The sequence below is a fragment of the Bufo gargarizans genome, chromosome 3 (assembly GCF_014858855.1).
Source record: "Bufo gargarizans isolate SCDJY-AF-19 chromosome 3, ASM1485885v1, whole genome shotgun sequence".
Classification (NCBI taxonomy): Eukaryota; Metazoa; Chordata; class Amphibia; order Anura; family Bufonidae; genus Bufo; species Bufo gargarizans.
Window position 1 is genome coordinate 410003004 of NC_058082.1, and position 24246 is coordinate 410027249.

A 24246-nucleotide genomic window follows, 5' to 3' on the forward strand; every position below is an offset into this window, starting at 1 on the left:
AGGCACCCATTGCATAAGCAGAGGTGATAGCTGAATTTACAGTATAGACAGATTTATTTGTTTGCCGGCAGCACATTCCTATTGATACAGGGTGATGTCCTCCTGAAAAACAATAATGTTATGTGCTACATAAAAGAGGTGATCACTCACTAAATGATGAACACATGTACACATGGCAATTATCAAGAAAGAGCAATCAAATGTCCAGCATTTGCGACAGCAAGACAGAAATACCATTTAAGGATCAGATTTGAAGTTTACATAGAAGTCTGTGGAGAGGGGAGGGGGAGGATGAGTCAGCTGCAAAGATAGAAACAAACAGACTGACATAGACAGGAAAGATGGAGCCAATAGAAAGTGTTAGGGCCTTACACCAGTAATAACGCTTCTATAATGCCTAAACTAGTAATCTTGTTCCCTGTATTCCCCCAGTGGTAATAATTCTCCTTATAATGTGTGCCAGTAGATAAATGCCCCCTTTTAATGTGCACCAGTACAAAAAATACCCCTTTTAGTGTGCACCAGTACAAAAATACCACCTTATACTGTTTGCCAGTGCAACAAATGCTCCCATATAATGTGTGTCAGTACAAAAATACCCCCTTACCTTTCAGATCAGACCGCCATATCAGATCCTCAGACCACAGCCCCATATCACACCTCAGATCAGACCCCCATATCAGACCTCAAATTAAACCCCCATATCAGATCCTCAAACCCCCATATCAGATCCTCAAACCTCTATATCAGATCCTCAAACCTCTATATCAGATGCTCAAACCCCCATATCAGATCCTCAAACCCCCATATCAGATATTCAAACCCCTATATCAGATCCTCAAACCCCTATATCAGATCCTCAAACCCCTATATCAGATCCTCAAACCCCCATATCAGATCCTCAAACCTCCATATCAGATCCTCAGACCCCCATATCAAACCTCAGATGAGACCCCCATCAGACCTAAATGTTAGACCTCCCCCATATCAGACCTTAGATCAGAACCCCACATTAGACCCCCATATCAGATCCTCAGATCGAAACCCCCATATCAGATCCTCAGATCAGACCCCCATATCAGATACTCAGATCAGACCCCCATATCAGATACTCAGATCAGACTCAAAATAAATTTACTCACCTCTCCTGCTCCGCCGCTACCCTGCAGGTCTGGAGTTTTTTTCCTGCATTCTCAGCTCCTGGTGTTCTCGGGGCCCGCACAGCACTGTGACCTGACTGTGTACAACTTCAGATCATAGTGCACTCTAAGTCCTGACACTGTACTTAGTCAGAACAGTTTAGCGGAATATGGGTGTGTGCAGCTCTTCACTTACCTCTCCCTCTGCCTGCTACATACTAGGGAGAGCTTCCATAATGGAAGCACTCACTAGTATTTGTTTTATAAGACATATTGCGTCTTATAAAACGAAAGATACAGTAATTGGCGGTGACCTGTGGGCCCCCTGGATTAGGGGCTCAGTCTTAATTGCGACCACTGCAACCCCTATAGCTATGTCACTGCCTACAGCAGTTTATGACAACACATGGGGCACTTCTGGCATTTCAGGGGAAATTGTATAACAAATTGTGTGGTGTATTTTCTTCTATTACCTGTTGTGAAAATGAAAAAATCAGGACTAAAGAAATGTTTTATTTGAAAAAATATATAATTTTCATGGCTGGCCCAGTGTTAAAAATAAATGTTATGAATAGACGGTGGAGACAAACTGCTCACTACACTCCTTGATAAATTCTTTGAGGGGTGCCGTTTCCAAAATGGGATAATTTTTTGACGGTTTCCACTGCATGGGTATCCAGGGGTCTCTACATATGTGACATGACACCCAAATACCATTCCAGTAAAATCTGCCCTCCAGGATTCAAATGGCGTTCCTTCACTTCTGAGACCCACAGTGTGCCCACACAGCAGTTTACATCCACATATTAGGTGTTGCTGTATTCAGGAGAAAATGTGTAGCACATTTTATTATTTAGTCATTTCTTTAGTATTTCTTATATTTTGGCTGTTTAATGCGTTTGCAAACGTGTCTGAAAAACATCCTTTTAAAATCAGGACCCTAAAACCCATAAGACGCACATTCATTTCTGAGGACTGTGTTTGAGTCAGTTAGCACATTAGGGCAATATATGGGATATTTCTATAAACTGACATTTATAAATTATCAGTATTGAGGTTTGGTCTGCTATTAACCCTTACCGTGTTACAGAAAAAAATGGATTAACAAGGAAGCTGCAAAAAAAAAAACATATTTAAATTTCAGCTTCATTTTGCTTTAATTCCTGTGGAACACCTAAATGGTTAGCAACAGTTTTAAATAATTTGAATAAATTGAGGGTTGCAGTTTCTAAAATGGGTGCATTTATATAGGCATCTCAAAGCCTCTTATGAACTGAATTGGTCCTTAAAAAAAAGTCAGTTTTGGAGATTTTCTTGAAAAATGTTATTTAATGTTATAAGCCTTCTATCCTTAAAGGGGTTGTCCGAGTTATGGGAAAAAAAAAAATATAGCACTGAAAGAAAATCTGATGGGCAGCAATATATAACTAAGCTAAGCAAGTTTTATGCAAAAAATATATATTTCCTCATTTCCCTGGTTCTTTTCTGGCCCTTGTTTACATGCAATAACAACAACCTCTGCCCCTCCCCCTGCACTGCTAAGGGAGTGGATACAAGAGCTGCCCTGAGTGACATGTCTGCCTGCTTGGCGACTCAGCAGCATGTTGTATGTGTAGGACTACAAGTCCCAGCTGTATAATGACACTGCTAAGGGAGTGGATACAAGAGCTGCCCTGAGTGCTGGGAGAATCAACAGCAACTTGTAAATGTAGAACTACAAGTCCCACCTGTATAATGACACTGCTAATACACACAGGATCTTCCCCCTACCTTCTTGTGCAATGCTCTCTCTAGTCTGTCAGCTCCTGTGCCCAGAATTGTCACTGCCTGCAGCTACCCAGTCTGTGCAGCTGAAGGGGTTAGGAATCCTAGGAGAGAGCAGACAGCTCGGCAGTGAAGGGAGGGGGCATGGCCAGAACAGTGACATCTCGTTTACAAGCTTGTAAACAAACTTTATCAGAGCAGGGAGAGAAGCTGACATCACAGGTCATGTGACCCTTTGTCAAATCTGATAAACCAGGCACTGCAGATAAAGTGAATTAATTGTAAAGTTGTTATATTTGCCTAGTTAGGAACATAGAAAACCACAGAAATAAGATAATAATGCACTTAGTAAAGTAGATGCAAGCACTATATATGGACAAAGTCCTCACTCTGATATAATAATATCTGAGACACTTAGTCAATATATTTTGATCAAAACACATCTTGATTAGGTGGTAGCTGGATGCTTCTTGGACTCCTATTATCTACGACATACAATAGACAACCACACAAAGGCTATATGTCAAAAGCCAAGTTTGTGCAAGCCATCAATCTATCCATGAGACAGATAACAGGCTTAGTCAGCATACCTTACAATGGCAGCCTTGTGCACTATGAAACATTCCAAACCATCTCTCATCTGAATGAGAGCTAGTAAGCCTCAAAGTTACTTCAGATCTGTTGGATGGCTTGGGTGGACCTTCGCACCTATATCAATATTATTAGGGAGACAAAGTTTACTGATTGTCCTAACATAATTTTCAATAACCTTTCTATACAGTTTTGTCATGTAAAAACGAATTTGCATAAACATGGGTATATGGGAAAGACATGCAAATGAGCAGAATCTGCCTTGTTTTTCAGCTGAAAAAACATTTGCATGAAAAATTTGCAATCTACACGACTCATGAACAGCGACATCTATTGGTTTCATATTCTTATGACAAGAGTAATAGTAGTGTCATAAGACTATGAAACCAATAGATGAGGCTGTTCATGAGTCATGAACAGCGCCATCTATTGGTTTCATAGTCTTATGACAAGATTATTAGTGTAGCCTTTTGCATAGCAAATTCACGGTAAAAATTCACGATTAGAATATTTGCGATCTACACTACTCATGAACAGCACCATCTATTGGATTCATAGTCTTGTCATAAGACTATAAAACCAATAGATGGTGCTGTTCATGAGTCATTACAAGCAGGGCAATAGTCCTCAGATGCAACCTAGCAAGCTTATATAACCGCTGATAAAGTGCTAGAAGATGTGTGAATGATAGCAGCAATCCAATATACAGCTCAGTGTTAGCGCAGGCTATTATAGGCTAAGTGCTACACAGTGTGTGGACTCTGTTGAGCAGTGTGCCCCACTTACTAGCACCCCAACAAGATGAACAGTGCCATCTATTGGTTTCATAGTCTTATGACAATACTATTAGTCTTGTCATAAGAATATGAAACCAATAGATGGCGCTGTTCATGAGTAGTGTAGATCACAAATTTTCCACATCAGCCGTTAACCCGATGTAGTCGGACACCTGTTGGTCTAGGCGTTCCCTGATGCTGGATCCAGAGGGCGGTTGTCGATGGGTTGGCTGCAAGAATTATCTCATATCCGAAGTGACCAACACATCTTCAAACCGCCCTCTTCTTGCAGGCACGGTAGGATTGGTACCCGCACATGTTTCGCTGTGGGCGGAAATTCCTATGCCAGCGCCTGCAACAGCAGAATGCAGCATCACTAGCTGCAAGGCCTGGAAATGCTGCATTCTGACAGCCCTCTGTGATGCTCGTAAGATGTCCGCCATTTTGTGTTTGTACCGGGGGTTTAAGTACGTTGCCACCCAGTACTGGTCCTTGCCCTTTATGCTTTTTATACGGGGGTCCCTCTTCAAACACTGGAGCATGACGGCCCCAATTTGCACTAAATTGGAAGCGGTAGAGCGCCCTGGCTCCTGCTCATCGCCCAGGAGAATGTCATCCTCGGTCTCCTACCCCCAGCCACGGACAACACCAGGGATCCCCGAAAAGTTGAAATTCCCACTCAAAGCCTGCTCTTCTTGCTCCTCCTCCTCCTCCCCCAGCCACCATCCTCCTCTGACTCCTTTTCATATTCCTGCGGACTTGTCTCAGATGGAGTAGCCACCCCTTGAAATTCATTAAGCATTGCGATTTCCTCATCTTCCAGCCCTTGTTTCTCGACGGCTTGATCAATGACATGACGCAATGCACGCTCCAGAAAGAAGGCGTAAGGTACGATGTCACTGATGGTGCCCTGGCTGCGACTGACCAGTTTGGTGATCTCATCAAATGGCCGCAGAAGTCTGAATGCGTTGCCCATGAGCAGCTGCTGGGGCTGTGAAAAGAAACCAAGCTCCCCAGAATCGGTAATGCTGCAGAGTTCAGGTAGTCATTAACGGCACGTTGCTGCTAGAGCAGCCTATCAAGCATATACAAGGTGGCGTTCCAGCACGTCGGGCTGTCACAAATCAGACGTCTGATGGTGTCACCGCTGAACGTCAGCAAGGAGAGCCATGGCTGTGTAAGATCTTCTAAAATAGCCAGAGATTTTCCTGGCCTGCTGCAAGATGTCCTGGACCCCGGGGTATTTGGCAATGAATCGCTGCACAACTAAGTTTAGGACATGTGCCATGCACGGCACGTGTGTCATTTTGCCCTGTTTCAGCGCGCTCAGCAGATTGGCACTGTTGTTGCACACCACTTTACCAACTGTCAATTTGAGCAGGGTTAGCCACCGATTGGCCTGTGACCACAGATCTGAAAGCAGTGCAGGACCGGTATGGCTATTGGCTTCCAGGCACAACAGCCACAGCACAGCATGGCAGCCTCTCACCTGGGACTTCGAATAGTTTTTGGCGAGCTTGGGGGGTGCAGCGGAAGAGGTGGTAGCAGTGGAAAAGGAGGAGTCAGCCGCGAAGGAGATGGACGATGGAGTAGGAGGAGGAGAAGAAGAGGCAGGCCTGCATGCAATCCGTGGCGGTAACACCAAATCCACACAGGTGCCATGGGTTATATGTTTGACGGCCGTCAGAAGTTTCACCCAGTGGGCAGTAAAAGTTATGTACCTTTTCTGCCCATGTTTGCTAGACCACGTCTCTGTGGTCAGATGTATCTTGGCACCGACACTGTGTGCCAGAGATATATTCACTTGTCACTGAACGTGGCCAAATAGTTCATGGATGCCCTTCTGGGAGAAATATTTCCTTCCGGGGATCTTCAGTTGCGGGTGCCATAAGTCCACCAGTTTATATGGCAGTAGTTTGCGGGCTAGCAGTTCCGACAAGCTAGCGGTCTGCCGTTGGGCAAGAGGGTTATCCGGCGTCATCAACTTTTTACGCTCGAACATTTGGGCCACAGAAGCCTGCCTTCTGCCAGATAAATGCGACGATGGCACGGTGGAAGCTGAAGTGGAGGACAAATGGGAGGAGAGAGGAGAATAGGCAGGACGTGGAGCACCGGGAGTGTGGCTTTGTGGGTTCTGACAGTGTTGCTCAAGTGACCTCAAGATTCTCCTTGATGTAAATCAGATATCGCTTGGGTCTCAGGAAGTGAGAGTGGGTAGACTCGACAGCGAGGAAGAGTGGCACCAGGCAGAAGGTCAGTTGGACAATCATAAAGACAATGAGGAGGCAGGGTCTTGGCCTTTTTCTTACTGAAGACATCTGCAAAACTGGCATACTGCTGCGGAAGTCCAGGTCTACAGGTACAATCGAAGGAGCTCTATTTGCATGGGCTCTTCAGATGGGGTGGACACTAGAGGAAGAACCGGCCTCTGGAAGGATGGAGCCAAACAAGGTGGTCTTCTGGCGCATGCAACCTCTTTAGAACATTCCCTGAAATGCATATTTATCTTTGTGGCCAATGTGATCAGGTCATTCAGAGTAGACAGACGGACGCGACTAGCTAATTCATCCTTAATACGGTCAGAAAGGCCCTCCCACAACACTGCCAGTTGAGCCTCACTGTTCCATGCAAGTTCGGCAGCCAGGGTACGAAACTGGATGGCGTACTGACCTACAGACGAGGAACCCTGTTGTAGACGCAGCAGTGCTGATGCAGGGGAGGATGTGTGGCCGGGCTCTTCAAAGACCAGCCGGAAGGTAGCCAGGAAGGACTGCAGATTAGTGGTCTCTGGACCTCCATGTTCCCAAATAGGATTTGCACAAGCAAGGGCCTCATCAGACGGCAGGGACACAATAAAGGCAACCTTGGACCGGCCCTTAAGGAAGTGCTACAGGAAACAAACAGCAAGCATGCTGTGGCCAGGGCTGAGAGCGGATCCCAGAACAATAGCACCCACAGAGACAGAGCCCAGGACTGCAGTGGTGAATTGGAAGCACCGGCCGCAGATCACCGCTGAACACTGTGCTCGGGAGCGCTGCAGTAAGCAGGGGAACAGAGGCGCACAGCAGCCGCTGTTACAATAATGCATATACTGCAAACAGACTAAGAACTTTGCGAGACAGCACTCCAAATCCCCTGATTCCATACACGCAGCCGCCACATGGGGCAGCTGCAATGAATAAGTACAGCTCCTACTGCTGCAAGAGGGAGCAAAAAAAACAACATATGGCGCAAGCTCCCCCTAGTGGCAGGTGCCAGCAACAATTGTTGAGGACTTGTCTCTTCTGCTAAGTCAGTGGTGTGGAACCTATGGCACGGGTGCCAGAGGCGGCACTCAGAGCCCTCTCTGTGAGAACCCATGCACTGGAAAAAGTCCTTAGACTTTTCCTGCCATTCATCAGCACAGGGCACACTATGATTGGCACAGGAAGCACCTTGAATGTAGGCTGGCTATTATAGCTAAATTATAAAGTACATGGAAGATATACTATATTGGACTGTAGTATGCAGGTTAAATTGCTATGTTGGCACTTTACGATAAATAAGTGGGTTGTAGGGTTGCAGTTTGGGCACTCGGTCTCTAGAAGGTTCACCATCACTGTGCTAGGTATTGGGGAACTTTCCCTTATCTTGGGAGACTAATGGACCATGTGTGAGTCAACAAGTATGGATAATGTCTGCATTAATAGGTAATACATAGTTCTCAAAGGGGTTTTCCAAGTGTTTTTTTTTTAGTTTTTTTTTACTGATGACCTCTGGATAGGTCATCAGTATTAGATTTGTGAGGGTCCGACACCCAGGATCCCCATAGATCAGCTGTTTGAGAAGGCAGTGGTGCTCGCAATAGTGTCATAGGCTTCTTTCGGCTCACCACTCACAGCTCCATGCATGGTATAGCAGCTGTGCTTGGTATAACATATGACATCACACAGCCTAGGAAAAGCTGGAGAAGGCCGTGTTGCTAATGCAAGCGTCGCTGCCTTCTCAAACAGCTGATCGACGGGGGTCCTGGATGTCGCAATCATACCAATCAGATAATCAGAAAACCCCTTTAATTAAAGTGGTTGGGTGCCGCTAGAAAGAAAGCTCTGGAGAACTGCATTTCACCCTTTGCCACTGCACATCAGATGGTCACTTGCAGTTTCATCACAGGACATGAGTTAATCATTGGCTTTCATTTCTAGTAGGAGATTACAATACCTGTAATTGGTATGTCAGAACGAAACTGCTTTGGAATGTCAGAATCCTCTGCCTCTTTTATACAATCGCCTGTAATTGAAAAAGGAAAATGTTTCCAGAAATAAAAAATTAGACTGCATTAATACAAGACAGTCCTATAGCAGTTCTGAAATACTTTATAGCTCAATGTAAGCATAAACAATACATATTAGTTTTCTACTCCATATTATATACAATGTATGTTAGTTTTCTACTTCACATTATATACAATACATGTTAGTTTTCTACTCCATATTATAAACAATACATATTAGTTTTCTACTCCACATTATAAACAATACATGTTAGTTTTCTACTTCACATTATATACAATACATGTTAGTTTTCTACTCCATATTATATACAATACATGTTAGTTTTCTACTCCATATTATAAACAATACATATTAGTTTTCTACTCCACATTATAAACAATACATGTTAGTTTTCTACTTCACATTATATACAATACATGTTAGTTTTCTACTTCACATTATATACAATACATGTTAGTTTTCTACTTCACATTATATACAATACATGTTAGTTTTCTACTCCATATTATATACAATACATGTTAGTTTTCTACTCCACATTATATACAATGTATGTTAGTTTTCTACTTCACATTATATACAATACATGTTAGTTTTCTACTCCATATTATAAACAATACATGTTAGTTTTCTACTCCATATTATATACAATACATGTTAGTTTTCTACTCCATATTATATACAATACATGTTAGTTTTCTACTCCATATTATAAACAATACATATTAGTTTTCTACTCCATATTATATACAATACATGTTAGTTTTCTACTCCATATTATATACAATACATGTTAGTTTTCTACTCCATATTATAAACAATACATGTTAGTTTTCTACTCCATATTATATACAATACATGTTAGTTTTCTACTCCATATTATAAACAATACATATTAGTTTTCTACTCCACATTATAAACAATACATGTTAGTTTTCTACTTCACATTATATACAATACATGTTAGTTTTCTACTCCATATTATATACAATACATGTTAGTTTTCTACTCCATATTATATACAATACATGTTAGTTTTCTACTCCATATTATATACAATACATGTTAGTTTTCTACTCCATATTATATACAATACATGTTAGTTTTCTACTTCACATTATATACAATACATGTTAGTTTTCTACTCCATATTATATACAATACATGTTAGTTTTCTACTCCATATTATATACAATACATGTTAGTTTTCTACTCCATATTATATACAATACATGTTAGTTTTCTACTCCATATTATATACAATATATGTTAGTTTTCTACTCCATATTATATACAATACATGTTAGTTTTCTACTCCATATTATAAACAATACATATTAGTTTTCTACTCCATATTATATACAATACATGTTAGTTTTCTACTCCATATTATAAACAATACGTGTTAGTTTTCTACTTCACATTATATACAATACATGTTAGTTTTCTACTCCACATTATATACAATGTATGTTAGTTTTCTACTCCACATTATAAACAATACATGTTAGTTTTCTACTCCACATTATAAACAATGTATGTTAGTTTTCTACTCCATATTATAAACAATACATGTTAGTTTTCTACTTCACATTATATACAATACATGTTAGTTTTCTACTCCACATTATATACAATGTATGTTAGTTTTCTACTCCACATTATAAACAATGTATGTTAGTTTTCTACTCCATATTATAAACAATACATGTTAGTTTTCTACTTCACATTATATACAATACATGTTAGTTTTCTACTCCACATTATATACAATATATGTTAGTTTTCTACTTCACATTATATACAATGTATGTTAGTTTTCTACTCCATATTATAAACAATACATGTTAGTTTTCTACTTCACATTATATACAATACATGTTAGTTTTCTACTTCACATTATATACAATGTATGTTAGTTTTCTACTCCACATTATATACAATGCATTCATTTTCTACTTCACATTATATACAATACATGTTAGTTTTCTACTTCACATTATATACAATACATATTAGTTTTCTACTCCACATTATATACAATATATGTTAGTTTTCTACTTCACATTATATACAATGTATGTTAGTTTTCTACTCCACATTATAAACAATACATGTTAGTTTTCTACTCCACATTATAAACAATACATGTTAGTTTTCTACTCCATATTATATACAATGTATGTTAGTTTTCTACTCCATATTATATACAATACATGTTAGTTTTCTACTCCATATTATATACAATACATGTTAGTTTTCTACTTCACATTATATACAATACATGTTAGTTTTCTACTCCATATTATATACAATACATGTTAGTTTTCTACTCCATATTATATACAATACATGTTAGTTTTCTACTCCATATTATATACAATACATGTTAGTTTTCTACTCCATATTATATACAATATATGTTAGTTTTCTACTCCATATTATATACAATACATGTTAGTTTTCTACTCCATATTATAAACAATACATATTAGTTTTCTACTCCATATTATATACAATACATGTTAGTTTTCTACTCCATATTATAAACAATACGTGTTAGTTTTCTACTTCACATTATATACAATACATGTTAGTTTTCTACTCCACATTATATACAATGTATGTTAGTTTTCTACTCCACATTATAAACAATACATGTTAGTTTTCTACTCCACATTATATACAATATATGTTAGTTTTCTACTTCACATTATATACAATGTATGTTAGTTTTCTACTCCATATTATAAACAATACATGTTAGTTTTCTACTTCACATTATATACAATACATGTTAGTTTTCTACTCCACATTATATACAATGTATGTTAGTTTTCTACTCCACATTATAAACAATGTATGTTAGTTTTCTACTCCATATTATAAACAATACATGTTAGTTTTCTACTTCACATTATATACAATACATGTTAGTTTTCTACTCCACATTATATACAATATATGTTAGTTTTCTACTTCACATTATATACAATGTATGTTAGTTTTCTACTCCATATTATAAACAATACATGTTAGTTTTCTACTTCACATTATATACAATACATGTTAGTTTTCTACTTCACATTATATACAATGTATGTTAGTTTTCTACTCCACATTATATACAATGCATTCATTTTCTACTTCACATTATAAACAATACATGTTAGTTTTCTACTTCACATTATATACAATACATATTAGTTTTCTACTCCACATTATATACAATATACTGTATGTTAGTTTTCTACTTCACATTATATACAATGTATGTTAGTTTTCTACTCCACATTATAAACAATACGTGTTAGTTTTCTACTCCATATTATATACAATATATGTTAGTTTTCTACTTCACATTATAAACAATACATGTTAGTTTTCTACTCCATATTATAAACAATACATGTTAGTTTTCTACTCCATATTATATACAATGTATGTTAGTTTTCTACTCCACATTATAAACAATACATGTTAGTTTTCTACTTCACATTATATACAATATATGTTAGTTTTCTACTCCACATTATAAACAATACATGTTAGGCTACTTTCACACTTGCGTTCAGAGCGGATCCGTCTCAGATGGATCCGCTCATATAATGCAGACGGTGGATCCGTTCAGAACGGATCCGTCTGCATTATATTGTAAAAAAAAAAAATTTAAGTGTGAAAGTAGCCTCAGACGGATCCGTCCAGACTTTACATTGAAAGTCAATGGGGGACGGATCCGTTTGAAGATTGAGCCATATTGTGTCATCTTCAAACGGATCCGTCCCCATTGACTTACATTGTAAGTCTGGACGGATCCGCCTGCCTCCGCACGGCCAGGCGGACACCCGAACGCTGCAAGCAGGGTGTTTTCATGGGGAGTATGTATAAACTGTGCCCCACAATATACAGTATACCTCTACACTGTGTAGGGGTTATACTGTATATTGTACAGCATGGCGCAGGGGTTATATTGTCTAGCATGGTGTAACATCCATGCATTTGCTGTACAATATTCATTATATTTGATACACCATGCCATACATTATACAGTATAATCCCTGTCCCATGCTATACAATGTACATTATATTTAATACACCATGCCATACAATATACGGTATAACACCTACACCAAGCTGTAAAATATACATTATAATTCATACACCATGCCGTACAATATACATTATAATCCTTGTAACATGCCGTACAATATATAGCATAAACCCACAGTGTAGGTGTTATACTGTATATCGTACGGCTTGGTGTATGAAATATTATGTATATTGTATAGCATGGTGCAGGGATTATAATGTATATTGTATGGCATGGTGCAGGGATTATAATGTATATTGTATAGCATGGTGCAGGGATTATAATGCATATTGTATGGCATGGTGCAGGGATTATAATGCACATTGTATGGCATGGTGCAGGGATTATAATGTATATTGTATAGCATGGTGCAGGGATTATACTCTATAGTATTATAAAAGGAGGCAATCATATATGGAAAGGATGGGGCCATGGACTGGGGGTACTATGGGGTTGGGGGACATTATACAAAGGAGGCAATCATATTTGGAAAGGATGGGGGCCATTATTACAATAATAATACAGAGGGGCCTTAATTATTACAATTATACAGAGGGGCCATTATATGTTAAAATAATACAGAGGATATTATACATATGGGCACTACGGGGGGAAGTTAGGTCTTTTATCTAGTGGCACTACAGAGGGTCATTGTAACTACATGGGGCACTGCAGCGGGTCATTATAAATACTTGAACCACTATAGGGGGTATTATAACTACTGCAGACAGTATAGGGGACTTTATTACTACTGCATGCTCTTATAGTGGTATCTTATAGAGGGGTCTTGTTACTGCTAGGGGCAATATTATTGAGCACATATTAATAGGGATACTATTGGAGGTACTGTGGGGCAGTGTTCCTCAACTCCAGTCCTCAGGGCCTACCTGCCGGTCATGATTTGAGAGTATTCCACAGAATGAATACCTGTGGTAAGTCCTGATGCACTGACACCAATTGTATCATCTGCTCAAAACTAAGAAAATCCTGAACACATGACCAGCAGGTCGTCCCTGAGGGCAGGAGTTGAGGAACCCTGCTGTGGGGAACACTATTACCATTAGGCCTCATGCACACGACCGTTGTGTGCATCCGTGGCCGTTGTGCCGTTTTCCGTTTTTTTTCACGGACCCATTGACTTTCAATGGGTCCGTGGAAAAATCGGAAAATGCACCGTTTGGCAGCCGCATCCGTGAGCCGTGTTTCCTGGCCGTGAAAAAAATATGACCTGTCCTATTTTTTTCACGGCCAACGGTTCACGGGCCCATTCAAGTCAATGGGTCCGTGAAAGAACACGGATGCACACAAGATTGGCATCCGTGTCCGTGATCCGTGGCCGTAGGTTTTAGTTTCATACAGACGGATCCGAAGATCCGTCTGCATAAAAGCTTTTTCTATCTAAGTTTTCACTTCGTGAAAACTCATTTCCGACAGTATATTCTAACACAGAAGCGTTCCCATGGTGATGGGGACGCTTCTAGTTAGAATACACTGCAAACTTTGTACAAGACTGCCCCCTGCTGCCTGGCAGCACCCGATCTCTTACAGGGGGATATGATAGTACAATTAACCCCATCATATCCCCCTGTAAGAGATCAGGGCTGCCAGGCAGCAGGGGGCAGACCCCCCCCCCCCCCCTCCCCAGTTTGAATATCATTGTGCGGCCCCCCCCCTCCCCTGTTGTTAACTCGTTGGTGGCCAGTGTGCGCACCCCCCTCCCTCCCTCCCTCTATTGTTTTAATACATTGGGGCCAGTGTGCGCGCCCCCCCCCCCAACCCCCCCTCCCTCCCTCTATTGTTTTAATACATTGGGGCCAGTGTGCGCGCGCCCCCCCAACCCCCCCCTCCCTCCCTCTATTGTTTTAATACATTGGGGCCAGTGTGCGCACCCCCCCAACCCCCAACCCCCCCTCCCTCCCTCTATTGTAATCATCATCGGTGGCAGCGGAGTAGAAGATTTTCATACTTACCTGCTTCTTGCTGCTGCGATGTCTGCGTCCGGCCGGGAGCTCCTCCTACTGGTAAGTGACAGGTCTGTGCGGCGCATTGCTGTCACTTACCAGTAGGAGGAGCTCCCGGCCGGACGCAGACATCGCAGCAGCAAGAAGCAGGTAAGTATGAAAATCTTCTACTCCGCTGCCACCGATGATGATTACAATAGAGGGAGGGAGGGGGGGGGGGGGGGTTGGGGGGGTGCGCACACTGGCCCCAATGTATTAAAACAATAGAGAGAGGGAGGGAGGGGGGGTTGGGGGGGCGCGCGCACACTGGCCCCAATGTATTAAAACAATAGAGGGAGGGAGGGGGGGGGGTTGTGGGGGCGCGCGCACACTGGCCCCAATGTATTAAAATAATAGAGGGGGGGTTGGGGGGCGCGCGCACACTGGCCCCAATGTATTAAAACAATAGAGGGAGGGAGGGGGGTGCGCACACTGGCCACCAACGAGTTAACAACAGGGGAGGGGGGGCCCACTGGCCACCAATGAGTTAAAAACAGGGGGGGGGGTCTGCCCCCTGCTGCCTGGCAGCACCTGCCAGGCAGCAGGGGGCAGTCATGTACACAGTTTTTTTGTATATTCTAACCTGAAGCGTCTCCATCACCATGGGAACGCCTCTGTGTTAGAATATACTGTCGGAAATGAGTTTCACGATGTAGCTCATATCCGACAGTATATTCTAACATAGAGGCGTTCCCATGGTGATGGGGACGCTACAAGTTAAAATATACCATCGGATTGGAGAAAACTCCAATCCGATGGTATAACAGAACTCCAGACTTTACATTGAAAGTCAATGGGGACGGATCCGTTTGAAATGGCACCATATTGTGTCAACTTCAAACGGATCCGTCCCTATTGACTTGCATTGTAATTCAGGACGGATCCGTTTGGCTCCGCACGGCCAGGCGGACGCCAAAACGACTTTTTTTTCATGTCCGTGGATCCTCCAAAAATCAAGGAAGACCCACGGACGAAAAAACGGTCACGGATCACGGACCCACGGACCCAGTTTTTGCGGGCCGTGAAAAAAAACTGTCGTGTGCATGAGGCCTTAAGGACAGTTTGGGAGCATATCAATATGGGGGACCATTTGAATGGAACTAGCTCAGTATTGGAGGTGGCAGCAGGATGACAGTGTTTAGGCACCAGGAAGGGGAGGATGATAGTAAAGTGTGGAATCTAAAAAAAAATCTGTGAAACTCTGCAGAGACGAGACACGGCTGAAAGAATATGTCATACTGGTTTAATCCCCGAATGAAGACATTGAGGAAAGTCTACACGACAGGAGATGTCACTGGATATAAAAGGTATGTGCTACTGTACTCTCCTGTATATTTCATAGCAATTTAGGTAATGTCCTTCCAAATATCTGTTGCACGGTAGGGAAGGGGGAGAGAGGGTATATAGAATTTGGCCCACACCGCCTCAGCCCAGCCCCGGACTTATTTACGTAGTATGATTAAGTGGTGAAAATTATTAGTGCCCCCTACATATTTGACTGTGGTATCTTATGTGCCCCCCCTCTATATTGTTCCTAGAGTCGCCACTGTCATCAGGTATATTGATCACTGCTGCTCCATAAAGCACTTTGGGAGCTATGGAAAAAGGTGGGTGCTCTCGGCTCTTTCCATACTACCAGACAGTTTACTGTGAAAACAATGAATCATTTTTGAGTATCATACCTTTGCACTGTACAGTAGCCACTTGTGGAAGATCAACTGTAGTGCTTTCCACATCTTTGAAATCTTTAGCAGCTTGGGCTTTATGAAAAATAAGAAGTTAGATTGTAGTATATTGCAAAAATTATGTTCTGGATTTTTTTTATAATTCCTCAAAAAAAAAATAACATATAAGATATAGAAGAGTTTGAGCTACAGCAATGCAATGTGATTACATTATTTTCTCTCGTCAGGTTAAAAGGGGTTGTGTAGCCAGTACATAGTGATGAGCTATCCTCAGAATAGTTCATGAATATCTGATTAGTGGGGTCTGACTCCTGGCACCCCCACCGATCAGCTGTATGAGGAAGCAGGACGCCGTACATTGTATGGCGGCTGTGCTCTGGATTGCAGCTCAGCCCCATTCACTTGAATGGGTCAGAGCAAGCCTTGGCCATGTGACCGATGACTATGACATCACATGGCCTAGGATGAGGTCCAAGCGCTCACACAGTGCCGTGGCCTCTTCATACAGCTGACAAGCGGGGGCGGCAGGAGTCGTTCCCCCCCACCGATCTGATATTGATGACTAATATTGAGGAAAGGTCATCAATATCAAAATCTCAGACAACCCTTTTAAACAGTAGTCAGAAATGTGCCAGTCATGTTAAAATATATGACTTCTGACTTACATGCCATCTCTGTATCAAAATGGCTGCTCATTAATATTCATTTCCTTTTTAATAAAAATAATTATGGCTAGTTTCACACTATTGTTAATCATCTCCAGCAGGGAGCAGCCTGCCAGAGATGTCTGGATCCATCAGTGCTGGACGCTACCTGACACCCGCCAGGCCCATTCACTATAATGGGGACCAGTAGGGATCTAGCTGTAACCCTGCAAACATGCCGAGAATCGGCTGGACGAAAAACCGTTGTGCGCATTCTATTCAATAGGGCCAGACGATGAGTTATCTTCTGGCAATGCTGGAATACAGCGAGATCCGTCAGTCTGCTCCCTGCTGAAACAGCCTGCCAGATCTAAAAACGGCAGTGTGAAGCAGGCCTAAGCAGCTTTGGAAATCAACAGTTGATTGGCTTGTCGTGAGACCTCTCATTTTATTTTTGGGAAAGAGTGTGATTGGTCAATCTCATTACTAAAGATGGAGCCTAGAGACATATCCCTTAGACTCGTTCAGTTAGAATATCCAGATTAACAACTCAAGAGCTCACAAAAAAGTAACATCTAACTGAAAAATATAGTAATTGTAATTAAATTCATTATAACTGAAACATAGTGAAATATGTTTTACATTATTATATCATTATAGAATTAATTAGTTTTACATTCCTTGTGGTTATAGATAGCTTCTTGTGAGAATTACTTACCATGACTTCTAGCTGCTAAGTTTGCCAGAAATAAGACCAACAGGAGTGTGGAGCCGCATCTCATGATTCCCAATAACTGCATCTTTGAGAAACCTAAAACATGTTTAATATTAGCCTTGAAAAAACACAGAATACCAAGACTGTAACACACAAAATTGTATGCAGGACAGAAAATGAAGTCTACACCTGCTATGGGCAGGTACAGATTTGTGCTAGGATCTACTCGGTATGGAAATGCCATAAATGTGGACATAACCTTCTGCTTGGTTACACAGCACCATTCAAAAGAGAAAGACCGCCATTGGGGTTTTGCAGCAGAGATTTTTATGTATTCGTTTACAGGCACCATCTTGTTTTTGAACAGCCTCTGGGGTACCAGTGCAGCAATTTTCTGAGAACTATGGAAATCATTTATTAAGAAATATACGCCACTTTATTGGCGTGCTTAAGACGCAGATTTTGTTGCTAAGGGGTTTTGCAGCAAAATCTGTGACTTTTCCCTGCTCACACCACTTTTCCGAGGTGGCGGAATAAAGATGACCTGACATGGGTGGGGAAGAGTGCGGGTTGGCCAGCCCATCTCATTTACCATTTTCTATGTCAGTGGCAATGACCACTATGTGATTATATTTCTCTTGATGGAGCTGTGTGGGAGCTTATTTTTTGATGAATGAGTGGCCATTATCATTGGTTCTATTTTGGGGTACATACGACTGTTTCATTGCTTTTTAGTTTGCTTTGTGTGAAGCAGAATAAAGAAAAGGCAGCAACTCTGCCATTACTTTTTGAGTTTTGTTAATTAGGAGTGCACCAGGCGAGAAAAATAACATTTATTCATATAACTTTATTCTGCTTGTCAGTACAATTACAGAGATACCAATTTTATATACCGTAGTTTTTTTTATGTTTTACTAATTTTGCTCAACGTATTTTTGTAAAAAAATGTTATGTTTTTGTGCCATTTTCTGAAAGCTTTTTTGGTGGGAAAAGTGGCACTAGTTAGGGGTGCTTATGATTTTTTTTTTATCACTTGATATTATGTTTTTTGTAAGGCAAGGTGACAAAGACATGGCTCTTCTAGCACAGGAGAAACTAGTCAATGACCTAAAAAGAGAGCTGGGACTACAGTCTTACAGATTACCACTAGTAAAACACCACGCCGTCATGGATTAAAATCCTGCAGTGCACGCAAGGTCCTCCTGCGCACGCTGCCACATGTCTAGGCCCATTTGAAGTTCACCAATTACCATTTGGCTGATCCAGAGGAGGCATGGGAGAAGGTCATGTGGTCGGATGAGACCAAAATAGAACTTTTTGGTATCAACTCCTCACGCCGTGTTTTAAGGAAGAAGAAGGATGAGTACAACCCCAAGAACACCATCCCAACCATGGAGCATGGGGGTGGAAACATCATACTTTGGGGTTGCTTTTCTGCAAAGGGAACAAGACGACTGCACTGTATTGAATGGAGGATGGATGGTGCCATGTATGGAGAGATTTTGGCCAACAACCTCCTTCCTCAGTAAGAGCGTTGAAGATGGGTCGTGGCTGGGTCTTCCAGCATGACAGTGACCCGAAAGACACAGCCAGGGCAACTAAAAGTGGCTTTGTAAGAAGCATTTCAAGGTCCTGGAGTGGCCTAGCCGGTCTCCAGACTTGAACCCAATCGAAAATCTTTGGAGGGAGCTGAGCGTCAGCCACGAAACCTGAAAGATTAGGAGAAGATCTATATGAAGAATTGGCCCAAAATCCCTTCTGCAGTGTGTGCAAACTTGGTCAAGAAGAACTAGAGCAAACGTCTGCCCTCTGTAATTGCAAACAAAGGTTTTTGTACCAAATATTAAGTTCTGTTTTTCTATTGTACTTATTTAATGCAATAAAATTTAAATTAATTATCTAAAAATCATACAATGTGATTTTCAGGATTTTTTTTAGATTCCGCTCTCACAGTTAAAGTGTACCTATGATAAAAATTACAGACCTCTCTATTCTTTGTAGGTAGGAAAACATCCTGCAAAATATCCAGTGTATCAAATACTCATTTTCCCCACTATATGCCTTTTTTTTAAATTAAAAATAGCTTGATGAGGGGAAAGGGAAATTTTTTGACTGGAATCTTTTATTTATTTATTTTTGTCCCACTATGAGACTTAAACTTTTGGGGGTCTGATCCCTGTTTCAATGCAGTACAATACATAATGTATTGTACTGCATGTAAACTCAGTTTCACACTGACAGTTGCCTAGGAGACCTATGGACTTCATAGGCTTCCATACATGACAGATTCCGAGGCCTTTGCAAATGCTTGGGTTGCTATTGCAGCCATCAGCCCCCTGTCATCTTAACGTGGGGGGGGGGGGGGAGAGAGAGCCCCCTCACTCTGCATACCTCCTTTATCCTGTAGTCAGCACTTACAGAATATAAGTGGTTAATCCTCCGGCATCATTGTTTTCAGCTATGCCGGTGGATACAGAAGGGCCCCTGAACTGATCGAGCATGCACAGCTCATTATGTCAAATTGTGGGAAGACACTTCCAGCTGTGATGTAATAATGCGTCAAATGACAGGAAGGAGTTAAGAGTCCAGACATTTTCAGAAGCGGCAATACTTATGTTTAATTTTTATTGTTTATTTTTAAATGAAAAATTGGGAAAGGGGGTAATATGATTTTTATATATATATATATATATATATATATATATATATATACACTCACCTAAAGAATTATTAGGAACACCTGTTCTATTTCTCATTAATGCGATTATCTAGTCAACCAATCACATGGCAGTTGCTTCAATGCATGTAGGGTTGTGGTCCTGGTCAAGACAATCTCCTGAACTCCAAACTGAATGTTAGAATGGGAGAGAACGGTGGGCTATAACAGCAGAAGACCCCACCGGGTACCACTCATCTCCACTACAAATAGGAAAAAGAGGCTACAATTTGCACGAGCATACCAAAATTGGACTGTTGAAGACTGGAAAAATGTTACCTGGTCTGATGAGTCTCGATTTCTGTTGAGACATTCAAATGGTAGAGTCCAAATTTGGCGTAAACAGATTGAGAACATGTATCCATCATGCCTTGTTACCACTGTGTAGGCTGGTAGGCTGGTGGTGGTGTAATGGTGTGGGGTGTTTTCTGGGCACACTTTAGGCCCCTAAGTGCCAATTGGCCATCGTTTAAATGCCACGGGCTACCTGAGCATTGTTTCTGACCATGTCCATCCCTTCATGACCACCATGTACCCATCCTCTGATGGCTACTTCCAGCAGGATAATGCACCATGTCACAAAGCTCAAATCATTTCAAATTGGTTTCTTGAACATGACAATGAGTTCCCTGTACTAAAATGGCCCCCACAGTCACCAGATCTCAACCCAATAGAGCATCTTTGGGATGTGGTGGAACGGGAGCTTCGTGCCCTGGATGTGCATCCCTCAAATCTCCATCAACTGCAAGATGCTATCCTATCAATACGGGCCCAACATTTCTAAAGAATGCTATCAGCACCTTGTTGAATCAATGCCATGTAGAATTAAGGCAGTTCTGAAGGCAAAAAGGCAAAAGGGGGTCCAACACTGTATTAGTATTGTGTTCCTAATAATTCTTTAGGTGAGTGTATATATATATATATATATATATATATATACATATATATAAAAAAAAATTAAATAATATACTGTTTTACAGGCAGTTTACCATGACAGGCATGGGAAACTTTAGCAGGCCCCACACCGTCATGGTAACCAATCATACTGTAGCAATTTCACTGCAGAGGCTCTGATCGGAAGGCAGAGAGAGCCTCCTCCCTCTGCCCAGCTTCACAGATGCCGCCATCTGAGGGGTTAAATGAAAGGGATTATACAGCTGGCATCCGCTCAGCCTGCTCCATACATTCCCTCACTCAGCCACAATAATCTACAGGTACGTCATTGTGGCTGAAGCGGTTAATAAGCATTTTTCTAATTCTACTCATTAGTGGTGACCACAGGCTGCCAAAGAATTAGCAAATAAATGGCCATGCTTCCATTGTGTTGACTTTTCCATTAAATATTTGCGTTTAGGAAGCAGAAACACACAATTCTGTTTCTGTTGAATATCTATCATTTATTGATTAGTTATTATTTTTTTAACAGAACACTTCATTCCTTCTTACCGTATATCTGTTATTTTAAGCAGAATGAAAAGTCCTTCATAACTGATGCTCATAAAAGGGGTTATCCCAGGAAAAGTATTACTATGCAATGAATAGGGAATTTTAAAGGCAGCATTATTGCATTGTACATGCAAGAAAAATATTATCAGTATTTTGTGCACATTACACTTTCCTCTCTGGCAGCAGTGAAAAGCTCTGAGTGAGGGTCTATTTTCTACATGGGGAGGAAGACAGGAGAAGGGGTTATTAAAGGGTTACTGCAATGTAGCCCTGGGAAAGCAGGTGCCTGATTGTCACATGTCTGATTCATATGACTGTTCTTGGTCTGAGAAATACAGTCCATGTGTCTGCCCGTCTCCAACCCATTGATTCTCCAGACTCTCCAGTCCTTCTCACCAGGTTTGGTTTACTTGGCTGCAGAGATAAGTTGCCTGTAAAGCCATGTCACAGCTGGAGCCAGCTGGCCTCAGAGGCATGCAGGACAAGACCTATCTATAGTGGCCCCATGAGGTATATGCTGCAGCCAAGCTACAATGCCCGGCAGAGGTAGTTAAGTTCTTTTGTTATTTTATCACAATTCCTCCCTTTGGGCACATTTTTCATTATTTTTGGATGAACAGCTTTAAAGTATTCCCATCCGAAGTGATGGTATAATGCTAGGATGGGACGTCTATTTGCAAAGTGTTAGGATCAGTAGGGGTCCCAGAACCTGCATCACCAACCAACAATTATAAAATAATGGCATACCTTAACGATAGACAATTACTTTTTGTAATAGGAATACCCCTTTAACCCATTTATGACCTGCAGTAGAGACATCTGTTGCAGGCCACTGTAGCTGTATATATTCTTCAGGATGATCCTGTAGGGACACCCACAGCATCGATGGCAGAAACATGGCTATAGTACACAGTCAATCACTGCAGCTTCCAGGATTGAAATAACCACCAGACCCAGGATACAAGGAAGATCTCTAGGTCTGCCTCATGCAGTTACCTATGGGACACACTAATAATAAGCCCTATCTAATAGAAGCTATGGCTATTTCTATATAAAAATTGGGAAAATGAATATGGGACTAAAAATAAAAGTACCTATATTGGATACTGCTGTATACTTTAATTTCTATGGCAAACAAAAATGTTAAAGTTGTCTTAGGTGATTTTAGATATTCAATTTAAGAGGTCTCCTATATGGGTAACAACCATTAACGGCAATCATTACAGTCTCCATAGTGATTATGACTTACCTTTCCACTGATTCTGAATAGTAGGTAATTCTTTGCAATTATGATTAGTCATTTTTTTTCTAAATTGGTCCTGCAGTAGTTTTTCAGTTCAATTAATGAGGATCAAGATGAACATGTTACTGAAGGTCTAGTATTATAATGTAACCTCATTGATTAATAGTCTCACAACTTGCAGCATAATAAACAGTATACACATATCACAATGCATACTACTTATTCCTGGTTAAATATAGCAGAACGTGTCATCTTTCATTAAATATATTCTTATAAATTTACTGTATGCTCTGGAGTCTTTAGGTCACATATATTCCCAGAGTTTGGTTACCTCTTTTCTTGAGGGATACTTTCTGTTCCTCGGCACTTGGTCACCACAGCATTCTCAAAGAACAATGCTGTCTCTTTTGTTGTCAGTGGAATTAAAAGCAAAAATGTAAACAATAAAAAAAAGGTTTAGAAAACGTTTTAGAAGGAAAAAATTAGAAGAAGAAACCAAGACCTCCCAACAGTGTATTTGGTGATGAATGACCTCTGATGGCAACTGCATTATTTATACATGGGAGTGACTAGAAACAAGAAACGCGTGTCTCCCAGTAAAACCATAAGTAAACAAGTTGATGTTGAAACCCATATTGACCTAAATGGCCTATTCAAACAAAGTATATTTCTCACTAATACTTCCTTCTAATTTCAGCTGGAAGGCAGAATTCATTAACCCCTTCACTACCAAGCCACTTTTCACCTTAAATTCCAGGCCAGTTTTTGCAAATCTGACATGTGTCACTTTTTATCACTATATTCAAGAAAAAAGGTGACACATTATCAAGTGAATTGAAAACAACAAAACCAGGTGAGAAATATATCAATTGATGTAACAATCCATTATGTGCAGAAAGAAAAAAAAAACTCTCCTAAGACACTCTCCTTTTTATTCTTTGATGGTTTTCTTCCATTTTTACATTTTCTTCCTTTTTTACTCTATATTTTGCTCCATCTTCTTATATAATTTTTTCTTGGTCACTCTGCAGTATATATCTCCTCACTTTCAAGATGGCTCCACACCACTTTCCTCACATTTTCTGATCTCTATAGAAAATCACAATACAAACGATACTACCGCCTTAAAGAAAGGTGCTAAATCCCAAATTTTCATTTAGCCC

At 40.8% G+C, this 24246-nt stretch overlaps 1 protein-coding gene across 2 annotated transcripts in view; it reads right to left on the reverse strand.

Annotated features, from left to right (window-relative positions):
• Positions 1 to 23672, reverse strand: part of LOC122933388 (complement receptor type 1-like) — a 131075-nt gene extending 107403 nt beyond the window's left edge. For both annotated transcript variants that reach the window (XR_006388426.1, XM_044288355.1), the window contains exons 1-4: positions 23415 to 23672; positions 17682 to 17774; positions 16317 to 16394; positions 8471 to 8539 (exon numbers count right to left, since the gene is read on the reverse strand). Coding sequence is in view for 1 of the 2 variants with exons in the window: in XM_044288355.1 (XP_044144290.1) it covers positions 8471 to 8539; positions 16317 to 16394; positions 17682 to 17763 (229 nt within the window). In the remaining variant the exon portion in view is untranslated. The remainder of the gene's footprint in view (positions 1 to 8470; positions 8540 to 16316; positions 16395 to 17681; positions 17775 to 23414) is intronic.
• Between the last annotated feature and the right edge of the window lie 574 nt (positions 23673 to 24246).